Source organism: Podarcis pityusensis (genome assembly GCF_964106645.2).
Source record: "Podarcis pityusensis genome assembly, chromosome: 8".
Taxonomy (NCBI): Eukaryota; Metazoa; Chordata; class Lepidosauria; order Squamata; family Lacertidae; genus Podarcis; species Podarcis pityusensis.
The window spans coordinates 4,691,608-4,713,930 of NC_138033.1; the positions used below are offsets into that span (position 1 = coordinate 4,691,608).

Sequence of the window (22,323 nt, forward strand, 5' to 3'; positions counted from 1 at the left end):
AGGACTGAGGTCCCTAAGATGGTTGGATGGCACCTTGTACGCCACCTTCCTGCAACTCCCGCAGCCCAGCTGGTACCAAACATCGTGCTCTGCTTTCCTTTGGACCACATCAGGAAGGCCGAAAGGGGGGTCTTGTCATCTGAGCAGCCCAGGACCTCCAGACACGCTGCCCAGGCTTGCGCCCTGGGGAGGTCACTTTGGTGCTCCTAACACAGCCGTTTGACTTCACCCCTGGTGGCACACTCCATTGTCTCTCAAGACAGTCAGATGCCAAGAACAGATCAAGCTGGTGATAGAAGGCAACAGCCCAAACTTAAGTGCACTCTTCTCCATGGAGGGCTGTGTGGACCATGTACACCACCTTGATTTCCATGGAGGAAAAGGTGATCTATGAATGCAGTAAGATAAAGAAACAGGCAATTTCCACCCTCAAGGGAAGCCCCAAATAGAAGTGACTGTAGTAGTCAAGATGTGAGATTAACGGGACATGTAGTTCCGTCCTGGCAAGAGTAACATCATCTAGAAAAAGGTTACCGTATTTTTCGCTCTGTAAGATGCAACAGACCACAAGACGCACCTAGTTTTTGGAGGAGGAAAACAAGAAAAAAAATATATTCTGAATCTCAGAAGCCAGAACAGCAAGAGGGAAGCAGCAATCCCTCTTGCTGTTCTGACTTCTGGGACAGCTGCGCAGCCTGCATTCGCTCCATAAGACGCACACACATTTCCCCTTACTTTTTAGGAGGGAAAAAGTGAGTCTTATAGAGCATGTTCTGGTCCATGGGGTCATGAAGAGTCGGACACGACTAAACGACTAAACAACAACATAGAGCAAAAAATACGGTATACACACAGTTCCCAGACGAGAGGGATTTGTGCCCATGGCCCCTCCGTCTTGTCCTCCCTCCATCCCCAAAAATGTCCCAGTGAAAGGGTGTCAAGAGAGAAAGGCATGGTGCTATCCTGATTGTGAACAGGTGCTCAGTCATAGAATGATGGTATTGTACAGTTGTAAGGGACCCAAAAGGTTATCTTGCTCAGCTCCCTGTGACACAGGAATTGTTCTCTTTTCCCCAAGAAAAGCTCCACGAGGAAATCGATCGAGTGATTGGGAGGGACCGGATCCCAGCCAGTGAGGACAGGAACAAAATGCCCTATATGGAGGCTGTCTTGCACGAGATCCAGCGATTCAGCGATATCCTACCCATGAATCTTCCCCGCATGGCCAGGAAAGACATCCACTTCAGGGGTTATGTCATCCCCAAGGTAAGATTCCCAGCAGGGGTGGAGGGATCAGGATCCAGCCTTTGGTCCCTCCATGCAACTGGTCTGAAACTCCTGGGTCAGGGCGGGGACAGGATTTGAGCTCAGTGCCTCCCATGTCACACCTGGACTTGCCTTGGAAAGGCATTTATCCACAGGAGTCAGTTCTCCACCTGTGAAATGGGTATATTTCAAAGCTCCCAGGAAGCTGCCTTATCTGTCTGCCAGGCTGCTTGTCCACATGGATCTTTTTAATACTACTAAATGATGTAAAGTGCAGAGAAGATTTTGAAACAAAATCAACACTGGGTTTCTCTAGAGTTGGAATGCTGCTGCTGACAAGCCAATAATCATAGAATTAAAGAGTCGGAAGGGACATAAAGGGTCACCGTGTTCAACCACCTGCAATGAATTAGTGGAATGAGGTCTATGGGGGGCTAACTTTGAAGGTGACTAATCCAGAATGCGGCAGCTAGACTGGTGACTGAGAAAGGCTGCCGGGAACATATAAAACCAGGCCTAAAGGATCTTCGCTGGCTCCCAGTACGTTTCCGAGCACAATTCAAAGTGTTGGTGCTTACCTTTAAAGCCCTAAATGGCCTCAGTCCAGTATACCTGAAGGAGCGTCTCCACCCCCATCGTTCTGGCTGGACACTGAGGTCCAGCTCTGAGGGCCTTCTGGTGGTTCCCTCACTGAAAGAAGTGAGGTTACAGGGAATCAGGCAGAGGGCCTTCTCGATGGTGGCACCCACCCTGTGGAACACCCTCCCATCAGATGTGAAGGAAATAAATAACTACAGTGGTACCTCGGGTTAAGAACTTAATTCGTTCTGGAAGTACGTCATTAACCTGAAACTGTTCTTTTATATATATATATATATATATATATATATATATATATATATATTAATGTAATATATGTTAATGTAATGTATACATAATGTAATAATTATGTAATAATTATGTATACATAATGTAATAATGTAATAAACATAATGTAATAATTATGTTAAATAATATATATATTATTTAACATAATTATTACAAAATGTAAGCAAAATATTGCAAATACATACATATTTTAAATAAGGACACATTTATAAAAAAGAGAAAAAAGAAGAAGAAAAAGAAGAAAAAATAGAGAGAGAAAAGAAGATATTCTACAAATATCTCAGTATGAAAATATTAATAAAATTTCATTGATTGACCTGAAACTGTTCTTAACCTGAGGTACCACTTTAGCTAATGGGGCCTCCCGCTGCCGCCGCACCACCGGAGCACAATTTCTGTTCTCATCCTGAATCAAAGTTCTTAACCCGAGGTACTATTTCTGGGTTAGCGGAGTCTGTAACCTGAAGCGTCTGTAAGCTGAAGCGTCTGTAACCCGAGGTACCCCTGTATATGATTCTCCTAGGGGACCTACATCTATCCTTTGCTGAGCAGCGTTCACTATGACTCAGAGGAGCACTCCAACCCTCAAGAGTTTGACCCAGGAAGATTCTTGGATAGCCAAGGCTGCTTCAAGAAGGTGGAGGCGTTCATGCCTTTCTCAGCAGGTACGTGGGGAGGGAGGGGTCTCCTTCCATTCCAATGGGAGGGGAGTGGGGAGCGGCGTTGGTGGGTGGTCTCTCTCCTATGAGATTCATTTCCAGGCGGTCCTTCTCAGGAGGGTCAGAGAAAGGAACCTCTGTTCTGGTCCTACTTGTCTTGGCTTCTCGCAGGCATCTGGGGGCCACTGGGAGAACAGGATGCAGGGCTGGGGGGGCCTGATCCTGCAGGGCTCTCCTGCGTTGTACCTGCCAAGGACAGCGTGGGAGAGGGGCTGGGTTGACCACTTATCAACCTGTTGCTGCACGCCCCATTGAAAGACTACATTACAAACAGGAGTCTTGGTTGACCACAAACTTGACATGAGCCAACAGTGTGACGCGGCAGCTAAAAAAGCCAATGCAATTCTGGGCTGCATCAATAGGAGTATAGCATCTAGATCAAGGGAAGTAATAGTGCCACTGTATTCTGCTCTGGTCAGACCTCACCTGGAGTACTGTGTCCAGTTCTGGGCACCACAATTCAAGAAGGACACTGACAAACTGGAACGTGTCCAGAGGAGGGCAACCAAAATGGTCAAAGGCCTGGAAACGATGCCTTATGAGGAACGGCTAAGGGAGCTGGGCATGTTTAGCCTGGAGAAGAGGAGGTTAAGGGGTGATATGATAGCCATGTTCAAATATATAAAAGGATGTCACATAGAGGAGGGAGAAAGGTTGTTTTCTGCTGCTCCAGAGAAGCGGACACGGAGCAATGGATCCAAACTACAAGAAAGAAGATTCCACCTAAACATTAGGAAGAACTTCCTGACAGTAAGAGCTGTTCGACAGTGGAATTTGCTGCCAAGGAGTGTGGTGGAGTCTCCTTCTTTGGAGGTCTTTAAGCAGAGGCTTGACAACCATATGTCAGGAGGTGTTTCCTTCTTGGCAGGGGGTTGGACTCGATGGCCCTTGTGGTCTCTTCCAACTCTAGGATTCTATGATTCTATGAAACACCCCACCCAATGCAAGGGGCCACAGATAGAGGCCAAAGAGGAACATTTTTGCCCGGCACCTAAAGATTTATAATGAAGGCACCAAGTGAGACTCCCTGTGTAGCGCATCCCAGAAACGGGGAGCCACTGCAGAAAAGGCCCGTTCCCATGTTGCCACCCTCTGGACCTCTCATGGAAGGGGCCCTGTTTCAACCGTGACTCTTCCAGCGCATCTTTTCACCTATCCAGTGGCGTAGCATGGGGGTGTAGGGGGGGCCGGCCGCACCGGGCACAACATCTGGGGGGGCGCACTCCCAGCTCTCTGCCCCTACCTGGCTCACTCACTCTCACTGCAGTGCTGGCTGTGCGAATCCGATCCGAGCCGCCGGGTCGCCGCCCACTGTGGAGGGGGTGGGTGCCAGGCGTGCGGTGCGGAGAGAGAGCGAGGGACTATCTGGGGGAGGGACAGTGCAGCGGCCGCCCAGCGCAGCGCTGAGCGCGGGGGAGAACCACACCAGACCAGCCCGGGCAGCAGCAAGAAGAAGCTGGCAGCGGCGGCAGGTTAGGGGTTAGGGGGCGCAAATTACTTGCCTTGCCCCGGGTGCTGACAACCCACGCTACGCCACTGCACCTATCAGCCATTTAACACTTTCTTTGAATGCCTATGCATCATATTACAGTATTGATGTATTACAGTATTTTAATATTTTTTGGGAAGCCGCCCAGAGTGGCTGGGGAAGCCCAGCCAGATGGGTGGGGTATAAATAATAAATTATTATTATTATTATTATTATTATTATTATTATTATTATTATTAGCTATTGATCAACGTACCTATGAGTAATTGTTCCTACTAAATCTGTTTGAAAGCCAGTGTGGTGTAGTGGTTAAGAGTGGTAGACTCGTAATCTGGTGAACCGGGTTCGCTTCCCCGCTCCTCCACATGCAGCTGCTGGGTGACCTTAGGCTAGTCTTACTTCCCTGAAGTCTCTCAGCCTCACTCACCTCACAGAGTGTTTTTAAAAAATGCTTTATTGGTTTTAAAACCGTACAACAGAAATAATCCATAGATGTTAAAGACGAAATAAAAACATACCATGGTTCATTCCTTTCTTCTTCTTCTTTTTATTGATTTTTTAAAAATAAATTTTATTAGTATTTTCCAAACAACAACACCACGAAAGATATCAAAAAATAACAATACACAACACACAAAAACCAGCATTTGAAAATTAAAGAAAGCAACAACAACAACAACAGCAACAACAACAACAAATCCATATCTTACAAGTTAATATTATAAACACTAAAACAACAACGGCAAGACATTGACTTCCACCAATCCCACAGCACCTCCTTTATCTCTCATTGTGTCTTCCTGTTTTCCTGTTTTCTTTATCATCTCTATCCTAACATCTAGATATAAATCCTTCATTCCTTGATTAATACTTGTTTCTAAAGGAAATTCCTAAAGCACCCCAAGAATGAGGCAGAAGAACGGAAACTTCTTTCACTGGGGAATAAATTCGAGGGTGGGTTTTGTCAGAGGGCTCCTTCCACCTGCCTGACAGATTTTGCGTTTTTCTCCTGGCAGGGAAGCGTATCTGCATGGGTGAAGGCTTGGCCCGCATGGAGCTGTTCCTCTTCTTCACCACCATCCTGCAGGCCTTCACCCTCCAGCCCCCTGTGCCCCCCAGCCAGATCAGCCTCGCACCGGCGGCCGTGGGCCTTGGGAAGGTGCCCCCAAAATACCAGCTGTCAGTGTCCTGGCGCCAACACTGATCTCTCCCTTCCTGTGTTGCGGCGCAAGGAGATCTCGGTTTCTCTCTCAGTACCTCTGCACTCCTGAGAGATTGGCCGTAAAGTAGGAAAGCCCTCTCTTTGAAGGCCTGTCCGTGGAAGGAGGAGGAGGAAGACCCCAACTCACCCGGTGGACTTGAACTGTTTTGCAAAAATGTGCTTCTTAGGCAATTGTGCATATGAAAAAGGCAATGTTAGGAGAAATTTGCAATAAATGGTTGATGAATTTTCAGGAAACCGATATGGAGGGCACCAGGTTGTGGAAGACTGGATTGGGGATTTGATTTTCCTTTTAAAAAATTCATTTTATAATGTACATAAAACACAGAGAACAGTTATAACAAGAGATGGGAATGAAAAGATGAAAAACAAAATTTTAAGAGAGGCACATGGGTCAGCATAACAAAGTCCAAGCAAAAAAGACTGACTTTCAAGGCTAGTTCCAGATCTGCCGGGCTGGGGAGAAGGGTTATCTTGAGAAAGAGGCTTCCTTTGTATAATAATAATAATAATAATAATAATAACAACAACAACAACAACAACAACAACAACAACAACAACAACTTATTATTTGTACCCTGCCCATCTGGTTGGGTTTCCCCAGCCACTCTGGGCGGCTTCCAACAAAGATTAAAAATACATTAAAATGTCACACATTAAAAACTTCCCTGAACAGGGCTGCCTTCAGTATATGCAATAAAGGAATGCCAAGTCATATGCCTTGTCAAAACTCTCAAATGATTCACAGCTTTCTTCATTATCGCTATATCCCACAGTGAGCGTTGCCAAGCACCCAGTGTAAGATTTTGAAATGACTATTTGGTCATGAGTTTGACCAAACTGCGGGAGGCAGTGGAAGACAGGAGTGCCTGGCGTGCTCTGGTCCAGGGGGTCATGAAGAGGCGGACACGATTAAACGACTAAACAACATTTGAGCTGCCAAGATCATACATAAGACCAATTCCTTTGGCAATGTATCTACATTGGTACCATCAAAAATATTCATGTTTTGGAGACAAGTTGCACAAGAAATTTCAGAGATTGCAGGCACACCAGTGAATCTTGATGTCTGTTTCTGTCTATCATAAATATTCAAAGCTTGCAGTGCAGAACTAGTTTGTAAAGCTCTTTTTCTATATTTGTTGGCTGTGGATAGGTTGACCATTGCTCAAGGATTGAGAAATACACCACACGTTCCCCTTTACATTCACTTTCAGAAGGCTCTATGTATCACGATTTCAGAAATGTTTATTCATTTGAGGCACCACCCAGCCAATGACCTATGCTGCCATGTATATTTCTGACATATTTTAAGAAACAAACTCGGGGTTGGCCGGTTCCTACCAAATTTGGCACTGATTATAACCTGATATCCACTATTACTAGCCACCTCTGGTCCTGTGAGATGAATAATCTTATTTCCTAGCCTGATTTCAGATTGAACCTCCTCATGTTCTAATGTTGTATCCAAACATGGATCTATAACAGCAAGTCGCAAGATGACTATTTTTGTTTTGTTTTGTTTTAAAACACAGGGTGTGACTTTTCGGCAGTGTGCAGGACTGGCAAAAGTCCTGGCAGGCCCTGTCTGGGCCTGTGTTCCCAATGACCTGACTTGGCTTCCTCCAGCCCCTTGGCAGCCAGAAGAGCAGCTGGGCTCTGCTCCCTGGTGAGGCTGGTCAAAGATTGACAGAGATGGACCCCGGTTAACATCTATTGATTCTTTCCCCCAAAATGACCTTTAAGCTGGAAGATTAGCCATCCATAAATTGCACAAGGCATTGTAGATTCAAGGGCTCAGTTGCTTGTCAAATAAAACTCATAGAATCATAGAACTGTGGAGTTGGAAGGGACACCAAGAGTCAATCGGTCTCCCAGAACACGAAGAGGTATGAAGAGAGCGGAGCAAAGGTAGGCAAGATGGAGAAGCCTCAGATTGTTTGGGAAGGAACCAGGGGAGGAGGAGTCTAAGGGAGCTCACTGGGGCAAGACCTACGAGGAAGAGTTGTTGTAACACTAGGCTTGGGTTTCATTGAATAAAGAATTGACGTCACTGACACTGTGTTTCTTTCATTGCTGACCAACACCCTGGCTCCTGGCACTCGGAAGGTGGCGGACTTTCTTTCCTTGGAGGTTTTTAAGCAGAGCTCGGATGGTCATCTCTCAGGGATTCTGTGATTCCTGCATACAGAGGGCTGGACTAGATGACTCTTGGTGTCCCTTCCAACTCCACAGTTCTGTGATTCTATGAGTTCCTTTATTTGCCATGCAACTGAGCCCTTGAAGCTACAATGCCTTGTGCAATTTATGGATGGCTAATAATCCAGCTTAGGGACACAGGTGGCGCTGTGGGTTAAACCACAGAGCCTAGGACTTGCTGATCAGAAGGTAGGCGGTTCGAATCCCCATGACAGGGTGAGCTCCCATTGTTCGGTCCCTGCTCCTGCCAACCTAGCAGTTCAAAAGTGCACCAGTGCAAGTAGATAAATAGGTACCGCTCCAGCAGGAAGGTAAATGGCAGTTCTGTGTGCTGCTCTGGTTCGCCAGAAGCGGCTTATTCATGCTAGCCACATGACCCGGAAGCTGTACGCCAGCTCCCTCGGCCAATAAAGCGAGATGAGCGCCGCAACCCCAGAGATGGCCACGACTGGACCTAATGGTCAGGGGTCCCTTTACCTTTAATCATCCAGCTTAAAGGTCGTTTGGGGGAAAATAATCGATAGATGTCAGCCAGGGTCCATCTCCGTCAATCTTTGACCAGCCTCACCAGGGAGCAGAGCCCAGCTTCCAAGGGGCTGGAGGAAGCCAAGTCAGATGGAGGGTCATTGGGAAAAGAGGCCATACAAATCTCATTCACCATGTTATTTAGAATTATTCTCCCTCCCCTCCTCCGGACTTCCTTCAACTCCCCCTCTGCTGAGTTATTTAGTTTTATTTATCGTATCCTGCTTTTCCTACGCAGAAATAAAACTCCTTATCAGTTCTCTGAAATATCTGTTGCTCAAAAGAAGTTGTGAAAGTTTATTCAAATCCAGCCAATGAATCCAGTCCATTCTGTTGTTTCTGCAAATAAACTGTAAATGGTTCCCAGACTCTTTGGAAGTCCTTTTTGTCCTTCTCTCGTAGTTGGTCTGCTAGCTTAGCCAATTTTGCATAGTTCATCAGCTTTTCTTGCCATTGTTCCTTCCGTCTTCCAATATTGTGCAATAAAGATTCTTGCCACTGTTGTAGCGTACATAAATAATGTTCTGCCAGTCCTGCGCCCTGCCCAAAGGTCACATGCTGCGCTTTGAGGTCCAAGGAGCTCCAAGGTCCGAGCAGGAGGCAACCAAAGCCAAGATGCCAGGCCACGATGCCAGAGGCAGACAGAAAACAAGAAGCAAACAGAAGAAGTCTCTTTGGCCCTCTGTCATACTGACCAGATTTGAAAACCCAAAACAGGGAGATTTGAACTCCTGCCCACATATTGAACTAACTATCCTGACTCCCTGGACCACAGTACAGTGGTACCTCAGGTTACAGATGCTTCAGGTTACAGGCGCTTCAGGTTACAGATTCCGCTAACCCAGAAATAGTACCTTGGGTCAAGAACTTTGCTTCAGGATGAGAACAGAAATCGCGTGGTGGTGGTGCGGCGGTGGCGGCAGGAGGCCCCATTAGCTAAGGTGGTACCTCAGGTTAAGAACAGTTTCACGTTAAGAACAGACCTCCGGAACGAATTAAGTTCTTAACCCGAGGTACCACTGTATCATTAAAGCCCATCCCAAAGATTGATCCACGGGCATTGAAGACATATTCCTACATTTACAAAGAAGAGGGCTGTCAATGGTTGTTAGCAACAATGGCTAAGCTCTTCCGGTCAAATCCTGATTGTGGGTTTCCCATAATGGGCATCTGTTTGGCCACTGTGAGAACAGGATACCAGACTAAATCAAAAACCTTTGGCCTGATCCGACAGGTAGGCTCTTCTTATGGCACCTCCAGGTCCCGAGGCAGTTTATATAAATTCCTAGATTCTTAGAGGTATTTGGCCACTGCGGGAACAGGATGCTGGCCTTAGATGGGCCATTGGCTTGATCCAGCAATCCCTAATAATAATAATAATAATAATAATAATAATAATAATAATACAGTGGTACCTCGGGTACTGAAACTGTTCTTAACCTGAAGCACCACTTTAGCTAATGGGGCCTCCCGCTGCTGCCGTGCTGCCGGAGCACAATTTCTGTTCTCATCCTGAAGCAAAGTTCTTAACCTGAAGCACTATTTCTGGGTTAGCGGAGTGTGTAACCTGAAGCATATGTAACCTGAAGCGTATGTAACCCGAGGTACCACTGTAATAATAATAATAATAATAATAATAATAATAATAATAATAATTTATACCCTGCCCTCGCCAGCCAAGACCGGGCTCAGGGCAGCTGTTGTTTAGTCGTTTAGTCATGTCTGCCTCTTCGTGAGCCCCTGGACCAGAGCACGCCAGGCACTCCTGTCTTCCACTGCCTCCCGCAGTTTGGTCAAACTCATGCTGGTAGCTTAGAGAACACTGTCCCACCATCTCATCCTCTGTCGTCCCCTTCTCCTTGTGCCCTCCATCTTTCCCAACATCAGGGTCTTTTCCAGGGAGTCTTCTCTTCTCATGAGGTGGCCAAAGTCTTGGAGCCTCAGCTTCAGGATCTGTCCTTCCAGTGAGCACTCAGGGCTGATTTCCTTCAGAATGGAGAGGTTTGATCTTCTTGCAGTCCATGGGACTCTCAAGAGTCTCCTCCAGCACCAGAATTCAAAAGCATCCATTCTTCGGCGATCAGCCTTCTTTATGGTCCAGCTCTCACTTCCATACATCATGACTGGGAAAACCATAGCTTTTACTATACAGACCTTTGTTGGCAAGATGATGTCTCTGCTTTTTAAGATGCTGTCTAGGTTTGTCATTGCTTTTCTCCCAAGAAGCAGGCGTCTTTTAATTTCGTGGCTGCTGTCACCATCTGCAGTGATCATGGAGCCCAAGAAAGTATCACCAAGTATAAAACAATTGATTAAAATACCACTTAAAAACAAGATTAAAGTACAACATTAAAATGCAGCATCTTATGTTCTTAGGTATGAAAATGCAGCATTTCGTAAGAAATAAGAGGTTAGATTTGGTTACAGTTGTATATATGCTGTTTCTCAAGCCACTGAACGCAGAGCAAAATGGACCTACATCTGGTCTTCATTGAGGGCTAAGAAGAACCAGCTTGTTTTCATTCCGTGTCTCTGCCAGAAAGATTCCTCCAACGGCAAACATGAGGTTAGCAAATGACAGCTGAGGGCAGGCATTGTTTGCCAAGGGGAGCTTGTTTCAGCCAGTTAGAAGCTGGTCTCGCGGGCATCCATATAACATCCCCCTCCAGGCGAAATCACAGACACTGCGACTCTGCAGACCGCGGACGGCAAAATGGAGCTCTTCCTCTCCAGGATAGATTTTGGCGGGGTCTTTGGCATCCTCCTGGCCATGGTCGTCTCGTGCCTCCTCTTCCTCCACTTCTCATCGAGAAAGAAGTTTAGGACCCTTCCTCCGGGGCCAACCCCACTCCCCTTCATCGGAAACATGCACCAAGTGGACATCAAGGAGCTGATAAATTCCCTGAAAGAAGTGAGACCACGGCAGCCGTGTTGGGGGGGGGGGTGTCGGGGGAGTGATTTTACAATTTCCACATCAGGCAAGAAAGCAGGACGGATTTTGGTTCTTTTTTAAAAAAAATACATTTTTATTCATTTTTAACGTATTAATTAGCATTCATACAACAGAAGTTCACATCTTATACAGTGGTACCTCTGGTTAAGTACTTAATTCGTTCCGGAGGTCTGTTCTTAACCTGAAACTGTTCTTAACCTGAAGCACCATTTTAGCTAATGGGGCCTCCTGCTGCTGCCGCGCCGCCGGAGCACGATTTCTGTTCTCATCCTGAAGCAAAGTTCTTAACCCGAGGTAATATTTCTGGGTTAGCGGAGTGTGTAACCTGAAGTGTATGTAACCTGAAGCGTATGTAACCTGAGGTACCACTGTACAATATATTTTTTTGGACTTCCGTCAACACCTCTGATGATTTTCCGTTCTTATCGCTTATTATGCATTTCTTAATTTCATATTACCTTTAATTATCTTTAACTAATAGTTCTCCTCATTGTCTTTTTTTGCAATATTTCAAATAATTCACCTTACGAAATGTCTTGCAAACCTACTAGCATAATCTGTCCATCACAATTACTTTTCAAATAGTCCATAAATTTACTCCAGTCTTCTGAGAATCTCTGATCTCGCAGGTTTCGAATCCTTCCTGTTAGTTTATCTAATTCTGCATAGTCTGCCAATTTCATTCTCCGTTCTTCTTTCGTCGGTAATTCTTCTTGCTTCCAATTTTGTGCCAATAATATTCTTGCTGCCATCACTGCGTATAAAAATAACTTACAATCCTTTCTGTTTATATCCTCACCTACAATGCCAGGATTTTGGTTCTCTGAGGGCAGGAGAAGCATAAAAGGGGGGCTTCAGCCAGAGAAACTGAGAAAGAGCAACGAAAGTGCCTCTGGCCATGCACAAAGCATCATTCTGTCGCTGTAAGATCTTCAGAGCTAGTAGCAGCTCCTTGGGTACTAGGGACTAGGGTTTCTTGTTGTTGTTGCTGTTGTTGTTCAGTTCATCTTTTTATATTGTAATTTTATGTTGTTAACTGCCCTGCGATCTAAAGGTATAGGGTGGTATACTGATTTTAATAATAATAATAATAATAATAATAATAATAATAATAATAATAATAATTCTAAGCAGACTTGAGCCCCAGCACTTGAAAATAAGCTCTTTCTGCCTCAGTTGCCTTTCAGTTCAAGCAAGAAGAGGCTGGAGTTGGAAGGGGCTCAGTTTTCCCATCGAAGGGGCGCCCCTGACCCTCTACCTCTCTTTTAAATCAGAACCAGTGAAGGCGGTGAAGGTCCTGCGTGAGTGTCTGGAGGCGGTTGGAGGATGGATGGCAGCTAACAGATTGAGGTTGAATCCTGACAAGACAGAAGTACTGTTTTGGGGGGACAGGAGGCGGGCAGGTGTGGAGGATTCCCTGGTCCTGAATGGGGTAACTGTGCCCCTGAAGGATCAGGTGCGCAGGCTGGGAGTCATTCTGGACTCACAGGTGTCCATGGAGGCACAGGTCAAATCTGTGTCCAGGGCAGCTGTTTACCAGCTCCATCTGGTACGTAGGCTGAGACCCTATCTGCCTGCGGACTGTCTCGCCAGAGTGGTGCATGCTCTGGTTATCTCCCGCTTGGACTACTGCAATGCACTCTACGTGGGGCTACCTTTGAAGGTGACTCGGAAACTACAACTAATCCAGAATGCGGCAGCTAGACTGGTGACTGGGGGCAGCCGCCGAGACCATATAACACCGGTCTTGAAAGACCTACATTGGCTCCCAGTACGTTTCCGAGCACAATTCAAAGTGTTGGTGCTGACCTTTAAAGCCCTAAACGGCCTCGGTCCAGTATACCTGAAGGAGCGTCTCCACCCCCATCATTCTGCCCGGACGCTGAGGTCCAGCGCCGAGGGCCTTCTGGCGGTTCCCTCATTGCGAGAAGCAAAGCTACAGGGAACCAGGCAGAGGGCCTTCTCGGTAGTGGCGCCAGCCCTGTGGAACGCCCTCCCATCAGATGTCAAAGAGATAAACAACTACCTGACATTCAGAAGACATCTTAAGGCAGCCCTGTTCAGGGAAGTTTTTAACGTGTGATTTTACTGTATTTTTGGTTTTATGGAAGCCGCCCAGAGTGGCTGGGGAGGCCCAGCCAGATGGGCGGGGTATAAATAATAAATTATTATTATTATTATTATTATTATTATTATTATTATTATTATTATTTCTGCATTGCACGGGGACCAACTTTGGGGTCTTAGCCCAGGGGGAGAATGGGGAAAGGGAGAAGCCGTAAGGCTCGGCTTTCTGCCTGTAGGACAAGGAGGGGAGCGAGACAGAGGACTTGCCCATCATTACGTTTTGCCCTGCACTTTCTAGGCACAGCCTAGGAAAACCTGCTCTTTAACGATGAACAGAAACAAATGGCAATTCCAGATTTCCGTGGATTGGTGGGTTTTCACAGGGGAAATGGGGGGCAAAAAAACACACTCTGACATGGAACTTTGAAACTCAGACTTGTGCCTAAATCAGAACCAGTGAAGGTCCTGTGTGAGTGCCTGGAGGCGGTTGGAGGATGGATGGCGGCTAATGGATTGAGGTTGAATCCTGACAAGACAGAAGTACTGTTTTGGGGGGACAGGGCGCAGGCTGGTGTGGAGGACTCCCTGGTCCTAAATGGGGTGACTGTGCCCCTGAAGGACCAGGTGTGCAGCCTGGGAGTCATTCTGGACTCACAGCTGTCCATGGAGGCGCAGGTCAATTCTGTATCCAGAACAGCTGTCTACCAGCTCCACCTAGTATGCAGGCTGAGACCCTCCCTGCCCGCAGACTGTCTCGCCAGAGTGGTGCATGCTCTAGTTATCTCCCGCTTGGACTACTGCAATGTGCTATACATGGAGCTACCTTTGAAGGTAACCCAGAAACTACAACTAATCCAGAATGCGGCAGCTAGACTGGTGACTGGGGGCAGCCACCGAGACCACATAACCTACATTGAAAGACCTACATTGGCTCCCAGTACATTTCTGAGCACAATTCAAAGTGTTGGTGTTGACCTTTAAAGCCCTAAACGGCCTCAAAGGCCCAGTATACCTGAAGGAGTGTCTCCATTCCCATCATTCAGCCCGAACACTGAGGTCCAGCTCCAAGGGCCTTCTGGCAGTTCCCTCATTGCAAGAAGCAAAGCTACAGGGAACCAGGCAGAGGGCCTTCTTGGTGGTGGCGCCCGCCCTGTGGAACGCCCTCCCATCAGATGTCAAAAAGATTAACAACTACCTGACATTCAGAAGACATCTTAAGGCAGCCCTGTTCAGGGAAGTTTTTTAATGTATGACATATTAGTGTATTTTTGGTCTTTGTGGAAGCCGCCCAGAGTGGCTGGGGAAACCCAGTCAGATGGGCGAGGTACAAATAATAAATTATTATTATTATTATTATTATTATTATTATTATAAAAATGCAGCACAAGAGCATGTCTGGAGGAGCCCAGAGAAAGAGGACCTGGGACTTTCTACCTCCACAAATTTAAAACCGGCCAAGTGTCATGCTTTTGTGTGTAGTTTGTCTCAGCGGTAAAACTAGTCAGCAGTCAATATGCAAGCAATTAAGTGTCGGCTAGGGGTGGAGTGGGGAGGAATTTTATTCGATCACATTTAAAGATGAAACTTCCAGATCTGTGCTTTCCAGAGCAAGCTATGAACCGAATTACGGCTGTCCTCTGAAATTTGCACTTCTCTGAATTTTGCAGTGAAGTTCCCTGGCCGAGCAATGGGTGCAAAAAAATGCATGTCTGGGGACAGAGGGTGAAGTGTATGCTAAAAGGCAAATAATAGTGCAAATGACATGCACAGGTGCATTGCATTAGGGGAAATTGCATTGCCAAATTGTGCTTATTAGGCAGAACTGCAAAAATGTCCACAGGAGGAGAAATTTGGAGTAAAATGCTGAAGGATTCTCAGCAGGGATTTTCTTTATTTTTCTTTATTTAGTGATTAGTGATTTGATTTCATATATATATATTCATAATGTACATAAAACAGAGAGAACAGTTATAACAGCAAATGAAAATGGCAAGATGAAAAACAAAACTATTAAATAGTCACACATAGTGAGTACAGTTGCACATGGATTAAAATAACGAAATCCAAATATAAAATACCAGTGTGATCATCGAATCTAGTTCCAGGTTTGCTAGGCTTGTGACAAGAGCTATCTTGAAAATGACGCCTCTGGCGTATATGCAATAAAGGAATGCCAAGTCACATAAAAACCATTTGGAGGTCCCAGGCCTTGTCAAAACTTCAAATTATGCATATTTTTCTCTGTGAGGGACATCTTGGGGCTGCTTTCCACTGAGCTGCCAAGATCATGCATAAGATGAATTATTTTGACAATATATTGGTATCATCAAAAAATATTGGGTATCATTAATTTTGGACAACAAGAAATGGTCTGTTTAGTAGTATTCATCATTCCCATCAAAAGTAAATTCCAAATTTCTCACACCAATCTACATTCCCACCATAAGTGATCATATGCAGCAAGTTTATCTCAACCTCTCAGGCTATTAGGCGATAGAGAAGAAAGCATTTTTGTTACATTTGCAAGGGACTGTGATGCCATGTGTGGTGCAATTTCAAGGAGCTTTCCCTAAGAAACAGGTTTTAAGGGTGGTTTTTGGTTTCTGTTATTCTCCTCTTGCCCCAAGAAGACCCCGAAGATGAAGCCACGGCTGTCCTAAATTAGGGCTGCCATACAACCGGAATTTCCCAGATAGAGCCATAGGAAACAGTGTCCAGGTGGAAAACGTTGAAAAGTCCAGGAAAACCCATATGTATGGCAACCCATGTCAGCAGTGTAGAATTTGGCGAATTTCCTTAAAAATAGCTCAAAAACTTCATTTTTTTTTTTTTTTGAGAGTTTGCAAACCAAGAAGCTCAACAACTTTAGGCAAAACTAAGAAAAGCTCAACATGTTTTGTATCCAGATTTTCGCTTTTTGAAATGTGGCGACCCTACCCTAAACAGCTTCCTGCTTCCTTTTCCTCTTTGCAGCTTAGCAAGACCTACGGGCCAATGTACACCTTCCACCTGGGCTCTCGGCCTTGCGTGGTCCTCTCTGGCTACCAGGTGCTCAAGGAGGCTTTGATTGACAAGGCAGACGAGTTCAGCGGCCGAGGAGACTTCCCCGCCGTCCAGATGTGGAGCAAAGGGAACGGTGAGGAAATGAGGGGTGGGGTGCTGATTTTGAAAAGGAAGCGTTGCAGCGGCTCCCCAAGTAGGGGGTGAAATTATCGAGGGGTGCTAAGAGGCATGGGGGCAGCAGAGGAGCCCCAGAAGTGGTGACCTGCTGACCTTCCGAGCGGCAAGCCCAAGAGGCTCAGCGGTTTAGACCACAGCGCCACCATAGCAGGCTATAAAATGATGCTTGGCACGGAGAAAGTGGGTAGAGAAAAGGCTTTCCTCCCTCTCTGGTAACACTAGGATTCATGGGCATCTGGCGAAGTTAAATGTTACAAGGTTCAGTACACGTAAAAGAAAGTCACGCGGCAACAGAGCTAAACTACGGAACTCACTGCCACAAGATGCAGGCGTGGCCACCAAGTTGGATGGCTTTGGGAAAGGATCAGACACTGGAAGAGAATTGGGGAAAATGTTTAAAATATCTTTCAGCAAAAAACCAGAAGCTGACCTACTAGGAATCACAGATTCGGATATCCCTAAAAAAGTCTTAAATGAATTGGTTAAATGACTATCATACTTTGAAAAGCCTGTATCATTGAAAACCCTGTATCAAGTTCATCATTTTTGGTTGAATTAACTAAATAGTTTTAGCTGGAATTTAAATAAAATTGCAAGCAATTGAGACTGTTTTGAATGTTAATGGATCATTATCTCCCTTAGTGGGCTGTGTAGACCACTATTTTGAATAAGGCTTTCAACAGAGTAGAGTGGATATGCTGGGGATGAGTTTATGGGACCAAGGGGGCTATGGGCTTGAAAAAGTCCCGGAACGACTGAGTTAGGGGCTTCTCACTGGGGATTCATGCCACTGGCCCTAGGCTTATCCTTTGCTTTTCCCTCAGGGATCGTGTACGGCACTGGGGAGCGCTGGAGGCAGCTGCGCAGGTTTGCCATCAGCACCTTCAAGAACTTTGGGATGGGGAAGAGATCCATTGAGGAGCGGATCAAGGAAGAGGCTCAGTTCCTGGTGGCTGAGTTCCACAAAACTGAAGGTTGGTGGGGAAGGGGCTGCCCAGGGGAAGGGGAAGGGGGGAAAGGGATTTGCTCCACCAATTTCCCAACATTTTCTGGAATAGGGTTGTTGTGGGGGTTAAACGAGGAAGAGAAACGTGTATATCTCACCTCGAGCTCCTCGGAGGAAAAGCTGGGATACAAACGCATAAATAAATTTTATTATAATAAAATCTGGTCCGAGAGACAGAAAAGAAGCAGAAAATAAAGGAGTGTGTTTATTATTGGATCCTTCAGTAATCTTGGGCTCTTTCGCCCTACTGAAAGCAAACTGGTGAAAAGACTTCCTGTGATTTAAATTATGACGAAATCATAGGTTCATAGAGCAGGAATGAGTCCAACACCCTGAAATGCAGGAATCTCAACTAAGGCATCCATGACAGGTGGCCTTAGGTAAAGGTAAAGGGACCCCTGACCGTTAGATCCAGTTGTGGCCGACTCTGGGGTTGCGGCGCTCATCTCGCTTTATTGGCCGAGGGAGCCGGCGTACAGCTTCCGGGTCATGTGGCCAGCATGACTAAGCCGCTTCTGGCGAACCAGAGCAGCGCATGGAAACGCCGTTTACCTCCCCACCGAAGCGGTACCTATTCATCTACTTGCACTTTGATGTGCTTTCGAACTGCCAGGTTGGCAGGAGCAGGGACTGAGCAACGGGAGCTCACCCCGTCGCCGACCTTCCAATCGGCAAGCCCTAGACTCTGTGGTTTAACCCATCGACAGGTGGGGTAGCCTTAGCTCATACTTTAAAATAACAATCTGGGGTGGCGGGTGTTAGATAAAAAGAGCCCTTCTTGCATAACGAAACCTTAGTTTAGGGATATCCAGATGGGCAGGGTATAAATAATAAATAAAATTATTATTATTATTATTATTATTATTATTATTATTATTATCATTATCATTATCATCATCATCATCATCATCATCATCATCATCATCCCATTTCAGCCTTCACAAACCTGTTGCTCTCTGGATGTCTTGGGCTACAAAGCCCATCAACCCAGGCCAGCACAGCCATTGTAGAAGCTGTGTTGTTGTTTAGTCGTTTAGTCGTGTCCGACTGTTCATGACCCCCTGGACCAGAGCACGCCAGGCACTCCTGTCTTCCACTGCCTCCCGCAGTTTGGTCAAACTCATGCTGGTAGCTTCGAGAACACCGTCCAACCATCTCATCCTCCGTCGTCCCCTTCTCCTTGTGCCCTCCATCTTTCCCAGCATCAGGGTCTTTTCCAGGGAGCCCCATAGCACATGAATTCAAGCGCACCGTAACTCATCCCTGGGGATTTCTCCTGCGCAAGCCCCCTTTGTCCCAGCTGTCTGAAGCGCTGTATCCCGAGCCCCCCCTCCAATGTGAACCTGCCCAGGCCCTAGGTCTTCAGGAGAGACCCTTCTGTCAGGCCCCCACCCTCTCAGGACCCCATGGTGAGGATGCAGGAAAGGGCCTTCTCGGTGGTGGCTGCTCCCAGGCAACTTTGGAACTCCCTGCCTAGGAACGCCAAGCTGGTTCTCTCCTTGCTGTCCTTCCACCAGCAAGTGAAAACCACCGAGGGGAGGGACACAACCCTTTCCAGTGAGTGAACCACAGGGAACCCACCAGCCCCATTGCTGTTGTTGTTTAGTTGTTTATTGTGTCTGACTCTTCGTGACCCCCTGGACCAGAGCATGCCAGGCACTCCTGTCTTCCACTGCCTCCCGCAGTTGGGTCAAACTCATGCTCGTAGCTTCGAGAACACTGTCCCACCATCTCGTCCTCCGTCCTCCCCTTCTCCTTGTGCCCTCCATCTTTCCCAACATCAGGGTCTTTTCCAGGGAGTCTTCTCTTCTCATGAGGTGGCCAAAGTATTGGAGCCTCAGCTTCACGATCTGTCCTTCCAGTGAGCACGCAGGGCTGATTTCCTTAAGAATGGATACGTTTGATCTTCTTGCAGTCCATGGGACTCTCAAGAGAAGCTGTAAACATCAAGTAGAAGCTGTAAACATCTGTAAATATCAGAAGAGCAAGAGGTTGGAATCATAGACCTGTAGGAGGGCTCCCCAGGGGTCATCTAGCCAAACCCCCTTCAATGCAGGAATCATGGCTAAAAAATCCCTGAGAGTTGGCCTTCAACAGAGGAGAGTCCACCGCCTTCCAAGGTAGTCCATTTAAAAGAGAAGGGTGGCTGTTGGGTTTGTTACTAGAAGAAGTCTTTGAAAAGGTGATTTGAAAACAATAGATCTGCTTCATCTCGCTTTATTCCCAGGCAAACCCTTTGACCCCACCTTCTTCCTGAGTTGCGCCGGCTCCAACATCATCTGCACCTTAGTTTTCGGGGACCGCTTTGAATACACGGACAAGAAATTCCTCATGTTGCTGGACCTCATCAACAGCAACTGGAAGCTCATGAGCTCTACCTGGGGACAGGTGAGCCCGAGCCAGCGGGGGAGAAGGGGAACTGGGGCTGCAGGGTGTTAGTTAGACGAGGTGGGCCTTTGGTCCGAAATGGCAGTCTGGCTCTCCTGGCTCCTCTTATGGGCACAATCAAAAGATTGGGGAATGCACTGGGCGGTGTGCATAAACTGGGGTCTTCTTCTCCTCTTCTAGGGCTCTTCTTAGGGCCCTCGTATCTACGGGACCGCCTCTCCTGGTCTGCCCCGCAGAGGACCTTAAGGTCCATGAATAACCACAGTTTAGAGGTCCTGGGCCCTAAGGAAGTCACACTATCCTCCGCCAGGGACAGGGCCTTCTCAGTGATGGCTCCGACCTGGTGGAATGCTCTGTCCCATGAGACCAGGGCCCTTCAAGATTTAATCTCCTTCTGTCAGGCCTGTAAGACAAAGCTATTTCCCCTGGCCTTTAATTTGAATTCAGCCTGATCTTTTATTTCCCTTCTCTTCCCTCCCCTTTTATGAAGATCGCCCGCTCTGAGACCCCACAGCTAATTCTCCCTTGGCCTCCTCGCTGGCCCAAGTAGGACCAATTCAGCTAGCTAGCCCTGGGGATTATCAAACTGATTTTTGAATTTTATTGTTACAGTGGTACCTCGGGTTACATACGCTTCAGGTTACATACGCTTCAGGTTACATACGCTTCAGGTTACACACTCCGCTAACCCAGAAATAGTGCTTCAGGTTAAGAACTTTGCTTCAGGATGAGAACAGAAATCGTACTCTGGTGGCGCGGCGGCAGCAGGAGGCCCCATTAGCTAGAGTGGTGCTTCAGGTTAAGAACAGTTTCAGGTTAAGAACGAACCTCCGGAACAAATTAAGTACTTAACCCGAGGTACCACTGTATTCATGTTTTTATACTGTATTTTATGCTGTTTTTATAATTAATTATAATTATGCTCTTTTATAATTTTATAATTAAGTGTTTTAAAGTGTTTTAGATTTGTTGTTAGCCGCCCTGAGCCTGGATTTTGAACCAGGAAGGGCGGGGTATAAATTATTATTATTATTATTATTATTATTATTATTATTATTATTAGATGCTCTTCAGCTTCCCAGAGATCATGAAGTACGTCCCTGGGCCTCACCGCCAGATCTACAAAAACTACCTGAAGCTGGCCAGGTTTGTAGGCGAGCGGCTGGAGATGAACCGGCAAACTTTGGACGTCAACAACCCCCGGGATTTCATCGACTGCTTCCTCATCAAAATCCAGCAGGTATCCTCAGCATCCCAAAGAGCTGCCGTTAATTCCACATCCCTTCCCTCTTTGCCAGGATGCCAGGAAAATTCCAGTTTTCTGAGCAGGAAGAGGCTTCTATAACAGTGGTTTCTCAACCGACTACAATTTAGCTATTTTACTTCACCTAATTTATATACCACACGACTGCAAAGCCGCAGCAACAACCTCAAAGTGGTCTATCAAAAAAAGATAAAACTGTAAGATCAGTAAGGAAAAAATCAGGAATTTCTTTTGAAAAGGAAAAATAGCAATAGACTAAAATTAAGACATGCACAAACTTTCTAAGCATCTGGGTAGGTTTGTTTAAACAATGTTTTTAGGAGGCGTCAAAAGAAGGACAGCGAAGGCACCTGCTTGGTATCAAGTGGCGGGGAGTTCCAAAGAGCAGGTGCTGCCACACTAAAATATTGAGATCTTACAAATGCAGAAGGGGGGTTGTTTGGCAGCTGGAACAGGGCCAGATCCACCAATTGAAGTGGTTGAGCAGGGGTATTTGGAACAAGGCACTCTCACAGGTAAACCGGTTCCAAGTTGTTACTAACAGTAATACCTTGAACTTGGCCCTGATGCGAAATGGCAACCTGCTCAGATCTCTGAACAGAGGAGTTATATGCTGACAAGGACTTGCTCCTGTCAGCAATCGTGCTGCAGCATTCTGCACAGACTGCAGCTTCCAAACCAAGCGCAAACCAAGCGCAATCTATTTCAGCAGGAAGCTACGGTTCATACGCCGGTCGGAAACAAAGCAGAAAATGCTTTTGCAGGCGCCAACCGTGTGATGTGGAAGCTGCATTTGCATAATGAGCAATATCATCATAGCCACAAATCTTTTTTTTATGTATAAGATATTTATTAAGATTTTCAGAAAAATTACAGAATAAAAGGAAAAAAGAAAAAAGAAAAATACAAAATACAAAATAAAAATAGTTAAAAAAAAACAGTTCAATCTTTCTATCACATATTTTTCATTTGCTTATTTCCCGGACCTCCTCACGCCTTCCTTTTCTGTATTCCAGTTCCACTTGTTAATTCAGCAAATCCCTCCCCTCTTCATTCATCTTAATCTTCAGTTTTTAAATATTATAACATTAAATTTTTTTTTACCTATTAATAACCATTTTCTCATATTCCCTTATAGCATTACAGCAAAAGACCAC

At 46.1% G+C, this 22,323-nt stretch overlaps 1 protein-coding gene across 1 annotated transcript in view; it reads left to right on the top strand.

Annotated features, from left to right (window-relative positions):
* LOC308483154 (uncharacterized protein) overlaps nt 1-22,323 on the top strand; it is a 38,488-nt gene that overhangs the window by 10,165 nt on the left and 6,000 nt on the right. Inside the window, exons 7-14 of the mRNA XM_081016738.1 lie at nt 1,079-1,266; nt 2,678-2,819; nt 5,379-5,555; nt 10,978-11,219; nt 16,302-16,464; nt 17,333-17,482; nt 19,742-19,902; nt 20,966-21,142. Coding sequence (XP_080872864.1) covers nt 1,079-1,266; nt 2,678-2,819; nt 5,379-5,555; nt 10,978-11,219; nt 16,302-16,464; nt 17,333-17,482; nt 19,742-19,902; nt 20,966-21,142 — 1,400 coding nt within the window. The remainder of the gene's footprint in view (nt 1-1,078; nt 1,267-2,677; nt 2,820-5,378; nt 5,556-10,977; nt 11,220-16,301; nt 16,465-17,332; nt 17,483-19,741; nt 19,903-20,965; nt 21,143-22,323) is intronic.